Here is a 15,570-nt window from a genome sequence, read left to right on the forward strand (position 1 = left end):
TCATTCAGCATGTGTAATCGAGTTAACCCATCTAGGGGTCCCTAAGTTCGGAGAGCGTCCAAAACTTGGCTAAGAGCTCTGATACCACATTGGAACCTGGCAGCGGCGGCGGAGACTACTCCCAAGGCAGCTGAGGTCACAGACCCGGACTCGTTTGCAGAGTCCCCCCACCCAGCCGCGCGCAACTTGCCACGCGGACCCAAGTCAGGAGCGTCCTCGCCTTTGCGTTGGGTTTAACAGGCGCCTACGCAACAAGTTCCTGGAGATGCCTGAGCGCACCCCTCAGCTCTTGAACTCCAGCCAAGCCTGGCTCTCCAGGGCGCCGCGCCCCAGCACAGCAGCCCGGGCTCGCTCCCGGCCTACGGACCTGCGCTCCCGCCGCAGGCGCGATCAGCCGCACCCTCTGCAGGGAGCCTGTGCGAGTCCCTAGTTCAGTCGCTGGGCCAAAATTGGGAGGAGCGCGCCCGGGGTTCCGGTGCTGTCCGGACCGCCCCATCCCTACCCGTCTCCCCCCACCCCCTCTATCCGGGATCGCGCAAGCGCAGCCGGCCGGGAGTCCCGCCGCCGCCGGTCCCGAGCCTGCAGAAGCGCCCGAGCTGCCGCCGCCACCGCCACCGTTCACCATGGGTTCGGGTCCAGGGCTGCTGCCGCCTCTGGGGCTTTGCCTGTGGCTTTGCGTGCTTGTGCTTTCTGCAGGGGCCTCGGGGTCCTCGGGGGTCCGCAAGCGAGGACCCACGGTGACGGCCAAGGTGACCGAGTGGAGGACGCACTTCCCCTCCTGTCGGGCAGAGGGATGGGGAGCTTTGGGGACTGGGATCCCTGTGTCGGGTAGCTGGGGGTGGGGGGTTGGGGTGGGGGTAGGGGTATGGGGGGTGGGAGGGCAGAGGATGGGAGGCTGTGCTAGGCTGGTGCGAGGGGATCGCCTGCGCGGTGGTGGTGGAAGTGCTGGGGGTGGGGGGGCGGTGGCACTCTCCCGGATGACATGGGGAGGGCGATGGCCCGAGTCCTAGACCGCCCCCGCCGCCCTTTGTTTGAACTTAACCTCCCAGGTCGGTGGTCCGAGGTAGCCAGCTCGGGGGTTAGGAGAAACTTCCGGAACCGGTGGGCCCTTTCTCCAGGGAGGAGACAGCCCATGCACTTCCTTCGGCGTGGCGGGGACTTGGGAGCTGAAGCAGGAAGAGTGCGGGAGGGACGGGGACGTGAGGGGGAGACGTGCTCCGAGCTCAGAGGTAGCAAGGGGCGCCCGCCGGCGGATGTCACCCTGCAGGGAGAGCCCAGCTCCAGCTCCTGCGCCGGCGGTGGGTGGTGTCCGGGCAGGCATTACAAACCGTGCTCCGGAGAGCCTGCCCTCCTTCATTTGGAGCTTGGTCCTCCCCTGGGAGAGAGCGGTGCGCTTGTAGACTTCAAGCGGCTGGTGGGCAGCCCCTGGGCTTGAGATGGTGCTGGCGACAGATATAGGCAGCACGTGTATACGTGAGGCCGGCCTTTTTGTCTCGATTGTGGCGGGGGGGGGGGGGGGGACGGGAAATCTGCCAAACTTGCCAAGGACTACCCTCATGGCTTCGGGGTTTTTTTTTCCAGCATAGTTACCCAAGGTTAGAAGATAATGGCAGGGTGCAGGGAGAGACAGACTGAGGGGAAGGGAGGGGATGCTTTGGCTGTTTGTTAATTACTACTGCTAGAAAAACTTCGGGGCGGTAGTCTCTTGGAATCTGGAAGAAGGGGCCGCTCAAGCAGTCTTAACAACCAGCCCCGTGTTCCACCGTGGAAATGGTACTGTGGAACTAGTAGAACCCTTAAATCTACCGTAGACCCCACCTGAGAGCGGGCGAGGGGGTGTCAAAGGGGCTGGAAGGGGGAAGTTCAGCCCAATATCTGATGTACCCTGAGTGAACCACAAGGCCTTGGCGGGGGGGGGGGGGGGGGGGGGAAGGGGGGTGGCTGCCTGAGATAAACTTAGCCTGATTGTTCTCAGCACAAATTCTACTCCCAGCCCCTTGATCTTTTGGGCTTATCTAGTTTTGGGAAGTGGCTTGTGCAGGCCACAGAGCTGAAGAAGGGGATGGGGGCTCTTTCAGTCTGCAAATATATTTGAGTCTCTTAGGATACGGCCATAAACATAAAACTGATGAAATTATGAAATGATGAAGGAAATAAACGCCAATATAGATTGGGTGACATTTAAAAATACCCGAAGGAGAAGAAATCCAGCCTGGCAAAAACTTAGGGAGGCAAACTTAGTGCCTGTGCAAAGGCCTCCAGACAGGAAAGCCATCCTCCCATTAAGAGGATGGATTGCCTGGGAAGCTTGGCTTCAGGGCAGGGATGAGAGGGGCGTGGCTCCAGATGAGGCTGGGGCGGAGCAGCAGCAAGATCCTGCAGGGCCTCAGAGGTCACAGTTAGGAGTGTGGGTTTTGAGGCAATTAGTCTTATAATTTGAGGTCTTATTCTAAGTGAAGTTAGAGCTGCCGAAGGGTTTTAAGCACAGGTTTGACAGGATCTCATATGTACTTTTAAACAATTACTGTGGTCGCTCAATCTCCGGAGAGTGAACTGGGAGGCCATGCTGGGCTCCATGCCAGAGTCCAGATGGTGGTGGCTTGGATTAGGGCGGTAATGGGGGAAATGGGGAGCAAGGAGGGACTTGATATAGATTCTGGAGGTATCACAAGACTTGCTGACAGTTTAGATAGGGGGAAAGGGGAAAAGGATTAGGATTGCCAGATAAAATACAGGAGGCCCAGTTAGATGTGAATTTCAGATAAACAATGAAGAATTTCTTGGTGTGAGGGTGTCACCTGCAATATTTGGGAGCAAGCTTCACCTGGGAAGCTTTAAGCCTACCAATGCAGAGCCTACCCCAGAGCAAGTCAGTCAGCACCTCTGGGGGTGCCTGCGTTGGGAAACTCTAGAGGAGGGAGGGAGAGAGGAGAGGAGGAAGCAGGGGCTGCAGGAGGGGAGCTTGGAGCATCTCAGCCCCTGGTGTAAGGTGCTGTCACTGAGGAAGTTTCCAGGTGTTCTATTCTAGGATTATATAGGCAAGTCTTCTTCAGGTTCCACTCTGTTGAATTCATTACATTTTCAGTGAACTTTTTAAAGCAACAAGATCTACTGGAAAATGGAGACATTAACAATGATTTCTCTGAGTGTGGAAAAGTAGATTAATTGGCCGCTGCTCCACTGTTTTCTTTTCCCTAGCCGTCTTTTTCTTTTCCTCTGATTTCTAAAAACAGGAATCTGTAAATGAGGTGTGTGGTGCTGTCCGCTGGCAGGGCCCTTTAATGGCACTCACCTTGTCTCTGAATCCTGCTGTCAGGCCACTGCCTCAGCTTCCTGCCCAGCCGAAGAGGCTCAGGTGGGGGCTCTGGCTCACTGGCCTCAAAATCCACTGAAGTGGCCCTTGCAGCCCTGCGTTTTCCAGCAGAGCCATGGGTCCTGTATAGCCAGGCACCCAGAGTGTAGAAAGTAATGCCGCCCCCTTCCAGCTGTACTCTTCATAGCATGCTGGCACTTTCTACCTTGTGAAAGTAGAAAGCACCCAGAGGTGCTGACTCACTTGCTCTGGGGTAGGCTCTGCATTGGTAGGTTTAAAGCTTCCCAGGTGAAGCTTGCTCCCAAATATTGCAGGTGACACCCTCACACCAAGAAATTCTTCATTGTTTATCTGAAATTCACATCTAACTGGGCCTCCTGTATTTTATCTTTGACTGGGTGATCTTGATCTTGGGCAGGTTATCTGATGTCTCAGGCTCTGGCTCCTCCTTTGTAAAATGGAGATGGAAATAATATCTGCTCCTGAAAGTTTTGCATCCTGGATGTGAGAGCAGGTAAAGTAATTAGCTCTGATAGGTGTTCCTGATTGAAGAGCTCCGTTGTTAGAGTTATTGGTGTCATTAATCCCCCCTCAGCAATGCAGACCTGAAGGGATCGTCTGTTTTACAGATGAGGACCAAGAGCTCCCAGCCAGTTAGTGGTGGAGCTGGGTTTCCTTGACATCACAGCTCACTTTACTGTGGAGATGGAAGAGGATTAACCCTACAGGGGTTTGGGTCAGGTTACCTGAGTGCCTATTCACTCTTCCCTCACCTCTCCCCACCTCCAGTGCCCCATAATTTTCAAATCACTTTCAAGGGCAGCTTCGAGGGAAAACAAGAAGTGACTGAGATGCCCACTCCTAAAGTGCAACATGGGATCCAAGTACCAACTCTAGGAAGCCTGCCCTGGTCCCTGCGGATAATCAGCACCTCTAACCCTATTTTATCTGCACTCGTCTTCTGATAAAACTCGATTTCCCATTGTACTAAAGCTACTGGTATATGCACTTTCTGTTCTATGGGACTGGAAGCTCCATTTCCATTAGAGTTGGGAGAACTCTGTTATATATTCTTGCTATCCATCACTCATGAAATTAAAGGATACCGCAGTTTGGGAGAAAAATTGTATTAATTTAGGGCATCCCAAAAAAGTGTATACACACACTTTCAGTAACTATAAAGGCAGTGTTTATTAAAATACATTTGATTTTCAAAATTGAGCTAGCAGCTGTTACAGTGTATATACATTTTTGGGGGACCCCCTGTATGTGTGCTAGGCTGAGGGTAAGACAATAAGATTTTTACTGAGTTATGCTGGATGAAAAGCACTTCTCATCTTCTCAGGCTTCCCAGATTTTATTTTCTTTGCTTTCTAAACATTCACGGGCTTTATTTGCTCTGCTTTGTTTTAAAAGTCTGGCAGGCTTTTCTAGTATCTTATACAGTATTTCTTCAAAATTATGTCCCTGATTCTTTTCCCGGTGCCACTTCGTTATAGCCCCTTAAAGAATTACTCCTTGGCTTGGAAATCCCTTTGGAGAGACTAGCTCGGCAGGACCAGGCTCACGTGTGGGTTAACTCAGCCTCATTGCATTGCTCTCCTCTACATCATTGCCTTAGCTAAAGGTCTTTCATGCATTCTTACAGTTATCCTATCTAATAAAGAGGGGATATGCTAATTGACTGTCATGCCCTCAAAGATGGCAGCACCCACAGCCACAGGATGGTGGCGCCCAGTCCCTTCAGCCCCCCAGCCACCCAGGGCCAGCCCAAGATGCAGGCAAGCCTCAGATGGCAGCTGCCCAGCTGCCCAGGACTACCCGAGGCTCAGGTAACCAGGGCCGGCCGAGGCTTGCGCTGCCGGCAGTGGCAGCAGCAGAGGTATGATGGGGTGTTGCCTTACCCTGATTGCCAGGTCACCTCCCACCCCTGAGGGCTCCCAGACTGTGAGAGGGGGAAGGCCAGGCTGAGGGACCCCGCTTCCAGTGCATGAATTTTCGTGCACCGGGCCTCTAGTACTGGATAAATACTAACACAGTGTTTGCTGCTTTGCCATGTGAAAATTGTAAAACACCACATGGAACACTAAATATCACATTACTCATGGCAGACGAGCTGATGCATTGGCAGAAGCTCTTATCTTGAACTGAAGGTGGACAGTCTTTACTTCATGATTTTTCTCAACTATAAGACATCCTTTTTCTTTGACAACCCTTCTTATATTTTTTAAAGCCATCTCTTGAATGTCTTTTTTCCCCATCCATTCAAACATTAAATTGGTTCATATAATCTAAACTGGCAAATAGAATGCCCTTCGACTCCATGGCCTTTTCAAGTGTTCTGTCTCAGAATCATCTTCACAGAGTGATTTGTGAAGCAAAATGTATATAATTTCATTTCAAATGAAAGGTGTTGTTTTTTTTTTTAAAGTCCAAGAGAACCTTTAAAGTTTATCTGCAAAAAGAGCGACTCACACTTACCTCTGGATATGTGTTTTTTTTTCTGTCCTAAAATGTTGGGACAGTAAAAGAACACGTGTTACTTGTGTAACATGTCGAAGCATGTCAAACTTGTGGCCGGCGGGCCACTAAACGAGGCATGCGGCCCACCGGCCACCAGTGTGACATGCTTGGAAAAGGTTTTGTCAGGACCTGAGTGTCACATTGGCTGTACTTGGAGCCAGGCTGGGGACCTGGTGCCTTGCTGTGCTTGGGAGGGAGTGGCAGGCCTTTGGGAGGACTGCGTGCAATTTGATCACCTTCTGCAGTCCCCTTGGCTGCAGGTGTCTATTGAGAACTCATTGGGAATGTGGCACTCTTTGAAGTTCCAAAATTAAATCTGGATGGCTAGCCTGGTCATCTCCTCACCAGTTTTTCTCCTTCTGCCAAGATGAGAGAGCGTTTTCTTTCAGAAGAGAAAGTTTCCACTCTCACCTTCACCCACAAACTGGGAAACAGGAAGGAGCAGCCGTGCTCCTCTGGGTGTGTGGGGAAGTGGAATTCTTGAAGACTTTACTGGCCGACTCTGACAGTATCGAGTCAAATGTGAAACCCAGTACCTACCACAGTGTCTGGCCCTTCAGTGGTGCTCAATAAATGTTTGTTGAATGAATATGTGCGAGCAAAGGACACCCAAAACATGGAAATCGAGTTCCTTTAACGTATATCATGCTCCTTCATGACCCCTCCGTAAAACACTGGTGGGCAGGGCTTTCAGATGTGGATCCATTCACAGATTTTCCTCTTCACTTACCTTGTATACACGGCGTTTCCACATAACCTTCTGCTCTGCCTTTCAACCACACGCAGGTTTTCTTTGATGTGAGGATCGGAGACAAAGATGTTGGCAGGATAGTGATTGGCCTCTTTGGAAAAGTTGTGCCCAAGACTGTGGACAATTTTGTCGCTTTGGCCACAGGGGAGGTATGTCTCAGCTTATTTCCTTTGTGCACAAATTGGATCTTCCTTATCTTAAGTCAAGATAAAGATGTCTTCTGGGAAAAAAAGTATTTAATTAGTAGGTCAGGTGGACCTGAGACATCTTGCAATATTTTACTTCATTTTTGTTTGAAATCTGTATTCTTCAGGCCCTCGGTGTCCTTGGGGTTCTAGAAATCGAGGGGAAACCGTCATCAAGTGAAAATGCAGATTACTCTCTTTTTAGTTCTTCCCATTAATACTTTACTTCCATGGCTTGTTTGTTTACTTATATATATATTTTTTTTAAATATATTTTATTGATTTTTTACAGAGAGGAAGGAAGAGGGATAGAGAGTTAGAAACATCGATGAGAGAGAAACATCGATCAGCTGCCTCCTGCACACCTCCCATTGGGGATGTGCCCGCAACCAAGTTACGTGCCCTTGACCGGAATCGAACCTGGGACCTTTCAGTCCGCAGGCCGACGCTCTATCCACTGAGCCAAACCGGTTTTGGCTGTTTGCTTATATTTATTGATTTGATCAGTTAATGATAATTCCTAACAGTGAATTATTGCAGAGGCCTAATCAAGTTCTGTAGGTATTTTGTATAATTTTCTCGTTTTGTTATTTTCAGATAAACACTGGGGTTTATCTTTCAGTATGGGTTATATCTACTTATATATTCAATTGACATAATCTCTTTAGAAAGGATATGGATATAAAGGAAGCAAATTTCATCGTGTCATCAAAGATTTCATGATTCAAGGAGGAGACTTCACCAATGGGGATGGCACTGGCGGTAAATTGTCTTTTGTATTTTTCCTTTTCCACTTAACAAACTGAAACCTAACATTAAGCCAGTATATTCACCCAGTATATTGAGTTCTCAGATTTAAGGAACAAAGTCATAAAAACCACCAAATGAATTCTTTAGGAAGGATAAAGTTTTGGGGGCCAAATGTTGGTAGATATGAATGAGCAAGGCCTTCTAATTTTAAATAGTATTACTTTGGTATTCATTATCTTCCCTTGGCGGAAATATGTCCATTTAGTAGACTATTTAGCAGTTATTAAAATGCTGGACTACTGGTATGTAGCAGTACAGAAAGCTGTCTGCCACAGGAAGGGAAGGTGGAATATAACACTGTGTTTAGGGGGGTAGCAGCTGGCTACAAATTGGATGTTGGTGGAGGAGGACTGGGGGCATCATTTTAGAAAGACGAGATTGGCATTTAGATGGCAGGATTACAGGTGAATTTATCCCCTTTCAAAATTCTTTCATTTCATTGTCAGCTTTTCTAATAATAAAAACTTAATAGATGAGTTGTCAAAATTATAATATAAATTAATTTTTATAAATAAAGTTAGAGTTCTATAAAGTACAACTAATTAAATTTGTAGACTTGCAAATCTCCCTGACCATTGTTTCTGATGGAGGATTCCAGTTACCCAGCTCCCTGGACTATTTTCCTTCAGAAAAATAGTGAGTTCCTTTCCTGAATACACGTGGTACATACAACGACACAGAATTTAAATTTACATAAGACTTTTAATTACAAATGCCAGTTTTGGTGGATATTAAACTGCTAACTTTTTCAAGAAACCTAGGCCACTTTCCAGCACTGTTGCTAATTGTACGTTTATTACAATGGTTTATTTATAACAAAATGCCTACCATTACATGTTTGGATTTGCCAGGCACTTCAGGAAGATTACCTTTAGCCCTTGCAAAAATGCTGCAAGCTGTGGGGATGTAGCATGGAGCAGGTAACCTGGGTAAATGGGGTTGGTGGGGACGTGCAGGGAAGGGATCCCAGCTGCTGTGGAGCTGGGTCTCACTGGAAAAGCCTGCAGCTCAAGGATCAGCAACGCCCTGCCCCTCCCCGCACCCTCCCCTCCTGGACTGACATCCCACTATCCTCCCCAAGGGCCCAGCAGGAATGGTGACTGAGCTTTACTGTGTCTCCTTTTCTATATTTTTCTTTCTCACTGCCTTCCCTGCCCAGTGTGTGTGTGTGTGTGTGTGTGTGTGTGTGTGTGTGTGTGTGTGTGCGCGCGCGTACACGCTTGGCGTGCAGGTGCAAGTATGTACATACATGAATTGAGTTAAAATTCTCTAAGTTTTGGAGATAGGACCTGGTGGATCACTTAATTTAGCCTAAAATCCTCTGTGGGCAGAGCTTTCCTGCCGGGTCACCTCATATGTCACTGATCAACCAGCTTGCCTTTGATATCCACTTCCGGTCCTAACAAAGCCAGGATTTTGGGGCTGGCAGTGGATGGATAGGGAGCCCTGCAGAAGGGGAGAGGGTGACCATGACAGGCACTCACGGTGTTGGAGGATGGAGCACATACTTCTCATGGTCTGTGCCTTTGTTTTATGGGGAAAGTGTGTTCTGTTCTGCCGGCTGCTTTGCTAGAACTCTAGCCCATGTGCCTGCCTTTGGTCGCTCTGTTCAGGTTGGATCACTGGGTGTTCCCAATCGCCATCATCCTCTGTATTTTGACGAGCCTGACGTCATTGTGCCTAATGACTTCCAGGCTGGCTGCTCTTGCTCTCAGTGCTGAGGCAGCAAAGAGCACCTGCTTTAGAACCATAAAGCCAGGTGGTCAAGTTCTGTTCTGCTGTTTTCAAGTTTTGTAACCTGGGTTTCTCATTGCAAACCAGGATTGAGAATACCTATTCTATGGGTTGTTTTGAGAATTAGCGAAGGGTATTGAGTGCTTAGTGTACCCTGGTTGGATGCTGAGGTAGGAGTGACCCAAGAGAGGGTACCCTGGACCTCAGGACAGAGATTGAGCCATGAAATGGCTCATCCACCTTTCAATGTGGCTTTACCATTGCCCTTCAATTACTTCTCGTTTTACAGTGAGATCACTGAACTAGTTGGTCAGGGTTTGCCCTTGGTTTGAAGCCAGAGGGTATGCTGCCATCCTGTGTCAAATTTAAGGCTTTTGTTTATGTACGTTGGTTTCAGTCCCCAGTGCCCTGCTTCCTTAAGGAGTTATTTTATGCTCCCTTTCATTTCTCCTTATGTTTTACTATCTTTTCCCCATTTCCCACTCTTATCGGGTCCTATTTACCAATTCTACTAAAACCTCATGTTTCCCTTTGAAGAACTGACTTTCATATAACAACTGTTGAATCTCCTCTTTCCTGTTCTGTCTCACCAGGTATAAGCATTTACGGTGAGACATTTCCAGATGAGAACTTCAAACTGAAGCATTATGGCATTGGGTGGGTCAGCATGGCCAATGCTGGGCCTGACACCAATGGCTCTCAGTTCTTCATCACCTTGACCAAGCCCTCCTGGTTGGATGGCAAACATGTGGTATTTGGAAAAGTCATCGATGGCATGGTAACTTGATATATTATTTTTCTCATTCAAAGCTTTATATTTAAAATGAGTATTTTCGATGCGTATTTTAATGGTGCTTGTTAGAGATCCATTATTATAAGAGGCTGACTGGCCTTTTCAGAGGTGAATAAATTATAAGTGGTATGACATTTTAATTGTTAGGAGCATTGGGGCAGAAGCTGAGGACTTGACATGGAGAAGTTGAGTACTTAAGTTAATATATCTCACTACTTGTTATAAATGGAAACTCTCTTTAAGGTAACCAAATAAAACTAGGGCCCTGTGTGTGCATACAACGGAATATTGTTCAGCCGTAAAAAGGAAGGAAATCCTGTTTCATGCTACAACATGGATGAAACTTGAGAAAGTTAAGTGAAATAAGCCAGTCATAAAGAGACTGTATGAATCTACTTATATGAGGTGGTATCTAAAGAAGTCAAACACATAGGAACATAAAGTAGAATAGTGGTTGCCAGGGGTCATGGGGAGGAGGAAATGGGGAGTTAATGTTCAATGGGTATACAGTTTCAGTTTTGCAAGACGAAAAAGTTCTGGATATTAGTTGCACTACAATGTGAATATATTTAACACTACCAAACTTTACTCTTAGGATAGGATGGTAAATATTACATTATGTGTTTCTTACCACAATTAAAAAAAACAGCAACCCTAGTGCCCCATGCGGTTCAGTCCAGACACAAGTCACCTTTAGAGACACACAGTATAGCATTCAATATTACTAAAGAGAATTCAAATTTATGCTGCTGACTCAAAAAATATCAAAGGCATCCAATTCATAATCCATAGGAACACTTCTTAAAGTCCTCATTCTTTTCCACTTTGAATATTTCTTCTCCTTAACAACTGCCCAAAGTAGCTCTCTCAACTCCCGGCTATTGTAAGGTCTGCCCAACCCAACCCTGGACCTTCCTTGTCTTCCATATTTCATTTTGTTTTGTTTTCCTGTGAGTTGTTCTGCATCCCTCATCCAAACCTAAATAAATCAATCTCACTCAGTGCAGTTCTTCCACAACTTCCACCTGCTATTCTGATTCTACCCAACAGAAAGCCAGAAGTGAGCTGGCCTACACAGAAGCTCCTTTACAAGGAAAGGAAGTGCCCAACCTGAGCTGTCAAAGATAGAATTCTCATTAGCAAGTGGGATGAGAGGGGAATAGGGCAAATACATATCACTTAATATGTCACTTCACATTCCATCACAATAAAGGACATGCCTATGTTCTCATGAGCCATAATTGCCCTGAAAAGAATATAGTCTTTTCTTTTTTAAATATGTTTTTATTGATTTTTGGAGAAAGAGGAAGGAAGAGGGAAAGACAGAGAGAGAGAAACATGGATGTGAGAGAGAGACATCCATTGGCTGCCTCCTGCACGCCCCCTACTAGGAATTGAGCCTGAAATCCAGGCATGTGCCCTTACACGAATCGAACTAGTGACTTTTTGGTACATGGGACAATGCTCAACCAACTGAGCCACACAGGCCAGAATCTAGTCTTAAAAGATAATGAACGTCATCACTCTTCAAGTCTCCGATTAAATTTTGCTTTTGAATGAGCTAAACATGGACATGCATGTGTTAAATGAGTTTGGGTGTTTGACTACTGGGCCTAACCAGGTTCTAAATAGTTTAAATATAAACTGATTTATTCATCCATTCAATGAATATTTTTTTAAGGAACATCATGCTAAGCTGTAAGAAAACTGAAGAGTACAGGTTTTGGGTGCTCTTATTCTGGTCCTGGTTTTTCTTCCACTCTTCTAGGTCGTATGTCTTATTGCTCTAATTGAAGCAACAATTTCCTTCTATCCATTGGTATGTCTCCTAGGAGACCTGCTACCTGGTCTTAGAGGAAAAGTCCTTAACATTTTATGGGTTATAAACTTTTTTTTAAATTTTATTTTATTGCTTAAAGTATTACAAAGAGTAGTACATATGTCTCCTTTTTTCCCCCATTGACCTTCCCCCGGCCTCCCCTACACCCCCCAGTATCTTTTTTTTTTTTAAATATATTTTATTGATCTTTTACAGAGAGGAAGGGAGAGGGATAGAGAGCTAGAAACATCGATGAGAGAGAAACATTGATCGGCTGCCTCCTGCACACCCCCCACTGGGGATGTGCTCGCAACCAAGGTACATGCCCTTGACCGGAATCGAACCTGGGACCCTTCAGTCCGCAGGCTGACGCTCTATCCACTGAGCCAAACCGGTTTCGGCTACCCCCCAGTATCTTGCGTCCATTGGTTATGCTTATATGCATGCATACAAGTCCCTCGGTTGATCTCTTACCTCCCCCCCCCAACCCTCTCCAGCCTTCCCGCTGTAGTTTGATAGTCTGTTCAATGCTGCTCTGCCTCTGTATCTATTTTTGTTCATTAGTTTATAATGTTCTTTATTATCCATAAATGAGTGAGATCATGTGGTATTTTTCTTTCATTGACTGGCTTATTTCACTTAGCAAAATGCTCTCCAGTTCCATCCATGCTGTTGCAAATGGTAAGAATTCCTTCTTTTTTATAGTAGCGTAGTATTCCATTGTGTAGATGTACCACAGTTTTCTAATCCATTCATCTGCTGATGGGCATTTTGGTTGTTTCCAAATCTTAGCTATTGTAAATTGTGCTGCTATGAACATAGGGATGCATATATCCTTTCTGATTGGCGTTTCTGATTTCTTGGGATATATTCCTAGAAGTGGTATTACTGGGTCATATGGCAGTTCCATTTTTAATTTTTTGAGGAAATGCCATACTGTTCTCCACAATGGCTGCACCAGTCTGCATTCCCAGCAGCAGTGCAGGAGGGTTCCTTTTTCTCAGCGTCCTTACCAGCACTTGTCATTTGTTGATGATAGCCATTCTGACAGGTGTGAGATGGTACCTCATTGTCGTTTTGATTTGCATCTCTTGGATGATTAGTGACTTGGAGCATGTTTTCATATGTCTCTTGGCCTTTCTTATGTCCTCTTTTGAAAAGTGCCTATTTAGGTCATTTGCCCATTTTTTTATTGGATTGTTCATCTTCCTTTTGTTAAGTTGTATGAGTTCCCTGTAAATGTTGGAGATTAAACCCTTAAAAAACTAAAGAAAACCATAGACTTTCTCTCCAGGAAAAAAAAAAAAGTGTGTGTATGTTTCATACAGTTTAAGGAAATTTAGGGAATCTCCTGAATTCATCCTGTGATGCTCCAAAGATCATCTGGGTTGTGTTAACAAAGTGATCCAGATGATCTCTAGACCTCACCTCAGAGCTACAGCAGAACCTCCAGAGGTGGGCCCACAAGAATTTTTAAATTGTGGCAAAATATACATAACATGGGAATTTCCATCTTAACCATTAAATAAGCATTTTTTTGAAGTGCCACAGGTTATTCGGATGTGTAGTCACTGTGTTAGGTACACATATGTGCACACACACAGTCTATTTAGAAATATATATTATTAGAAGAAACCGGCCTTTTATCTTAAATTGATCTAAGTCAGCCAGAGGTTGGAATGTCCAAGGCACTCAGACACTCTGTTGCTACTTGTGTCTCAACCGTGTTTGGGAAATACCAGAAGCTGACTTTCTCAGTCCTTGGCCAGGCCTCCCTCCTTTAGTGTGACACGAGGTGATATGTGGGCCTGTGAAATCTCTGTGGCAGAGAAAGAAGCCTGTGCATCCCTGTGGGATTGGGGTTACATTAGTGTTAGACTCAACTATGGATTAATGGCTTGGGTCAGGTGTTGTTTCTTTAAAATATATTTTTATTAATTTCAGAGAGGGAGAGAGAGAGAAACGTCAGTGATAAGAGAATCATTGATTGGCTGCCTCCTGCACACCCCCTACTGGGGATAGAGCCCACAACCCACAACCTGCAACCTGGACATGTGCCCTGACCAGAAATGGAACCTGCCCTCCTGATTAATGGGTTGATGGTCAACCACCGAGCTACACCAGCCAGGCGACTTGGGTCATTTTTTAAGTGGGCAAACCCAAAACAATCTCCCCTTCTAAATCTGGCCCATTTGGTGATGCCTGGACCTATGACAGATGGAGTTGAAATGGACTCAAACTCCATGTTTACTGTTACTTAGGGTTATAATGAGTAGAAATATCTTTAATTAGAGGTAGGTGTTTACAACAATATCTAATTTTTTTTTCAGAAAATAAAATGTGAATAAAAAGAAATGAGGAAATAAATATGTTCTCTAATCAGTAAGGTAGTGGGTCAGTTTTATTCTTTAATATATAAATTTCTGGAATATTCTAAGTTTTCCATACTTAGCTTGTATGGTTTTGTTATCATAGAAAAAAACCTTACTTCCCACTTGGGCTTTTAGACTTGGCATTGATTTCACTTTTGATTGCCATACTTGCTAGTCAGAAGTGAACCTCGTGTCTGCTCTTCTCTCACCAGACAGTCGTCCACTCCATAGAACTTCAGGCAACTGATGGCCACGACCGCCCGCTCACCGACTGCTCCATCGTCAACAGTGGCAAGATAGACGTGAAAACACCCTTTGTGGTTGAGGTCCCCGATTGGTGATGCAGCTGGCAGGAGACAAGGAACATACTCTATCAGGGTGTGCGTGCATGCGTGCGTGCGTGCTGCGTGTGGGTCTTTTGATTCTTCAAAGTTACTGTTTTGCTTTGTCTTTCTACTCTCTTCTGTTTTCCACTCCAGATCACAGGAGAGTTATAAAAATCAACCAAAGTTTATTTTGCATGAATTTCGTTAAATCACTTGGTTAGGGACTTTGTACTTAAAAGACATACCCCTTCTTTCAATGGTGCTATTTTTAAACTGGAAAACTTTGTATTCGCTATTTTCTTTGGAAGAACACAGTCATTATTTTGCAGAATTAAATGTGATCCCCATGTTAGGTGATACTGAAGATTTGTCAGGAAAAGATGGGGACATGAAGTGTATTATTTTGTATTTAAACAGAATTTGTTTTAGGTAAAGGGAGATTTGATTAGTATAATCTGTTATATGTCATAGGAACCTTTACCTGATTCAGGGTGCTTTGATGTTCTCTGTATTAAATACTTTTTATATAGATCAACTCTTTTTGCAAGACTTTTTTATTAAAAATTATTTAAAATTTAATGTACAAAAACATACACACTCTAATGTTAACAACGGATTGGAGAGGGTTCTATAAATCACAGTACTAAAATAATGTAATAATTTGGCGTGAGAATGCACAGAAATGATGCCCATCCACATTCCAAATACTTGAACCGATTAGTCCCTAATTTTTACTAAATGCAACGTTTTCAGAAAGGTCCCTTGAGTCCAGTGGCAACAAAAAGGAATCTTTTTTACATAAATGAGCTGAGAAAGTAAAATCCTGTTGGGGCCTTATTGTGACACTCCTGGCTGTAATGACCTGTGCCTGCTCTTGTTCACATGGGAATGGTATCTTGTTAGAAAATAGCCTATTGCTTCTTTTCTGGGTCCCATGCAGTGAA

The 15,570-nt window shown here is 45.3% G+C and overlaps 1 protein-coding gene across 1 annotated transcript; it reads left to right on the plus strand.

The window, feature by feature from the left end:
- The first annotated feature begins 541 nt into the window (after positions 1–541).
- Positions 542–15,159, plus strand: PPIC (peptidylprolyl isomerase C). Its single transcript, XM_080678024.1, has 5 exons — positions 542–749; positions 6,623–6,736; positions 7,441–7,534; positions 9,910–10,094; positions 14,513–15,159. The coding sequence occupies exons 1-5, from the start codon at positions 624–626 to the stop codon at positions 14,639–14,641; spliced, it is 648 nt and encodes a 215-aa protein (XP_080534150.1). The 5' UTR covers positions 542–623; the 3' UTR covers positions 14,642–15,159.
- The last annotated feature ends 411 nt before the right edge of the window (positions 15,160–15,570 follow it).

This window comes from Plecotus auritus (assembly GCF_963455305.1).
Source record: "Plecotus auritus genome assembly, chromosome: 7".
NCBI classification, from domain to species: domain Eukaryota; kingdom Metazoa; phylum Chordata; class Mammalia; order Chiroptera; family Vespertilionidae; genus Plecotus; species Plecotus auritus.

What these genes read in the sequence shown, in the direction of transcription:
- PPIC (XM_080678024.1), top strand. Translation starts at nt 624, where the DNA reads ATGGGTTCGGGTCCAGGGCTGCTGCCGCCTCTGGGGCTTTGCCTGTGG. An exon ending in GACCCACGGTGACGGCCAAG is followed by an intron (nt 750 to 6,622) that starts GTGACCGAGTGG and finishes AACCACACGCAG; the next exon opens with GTTTTCTTTGATGTGAGGAT. An exon ending in TCGCTTTGGCCACAGGGGAG is followed by an intron (nt 6,737 to 7,440) that starts GTATGTCTCAGC and finishes TAATCTCTTTAG; the next exon opens with AAAGGATATGGATATAAAGG.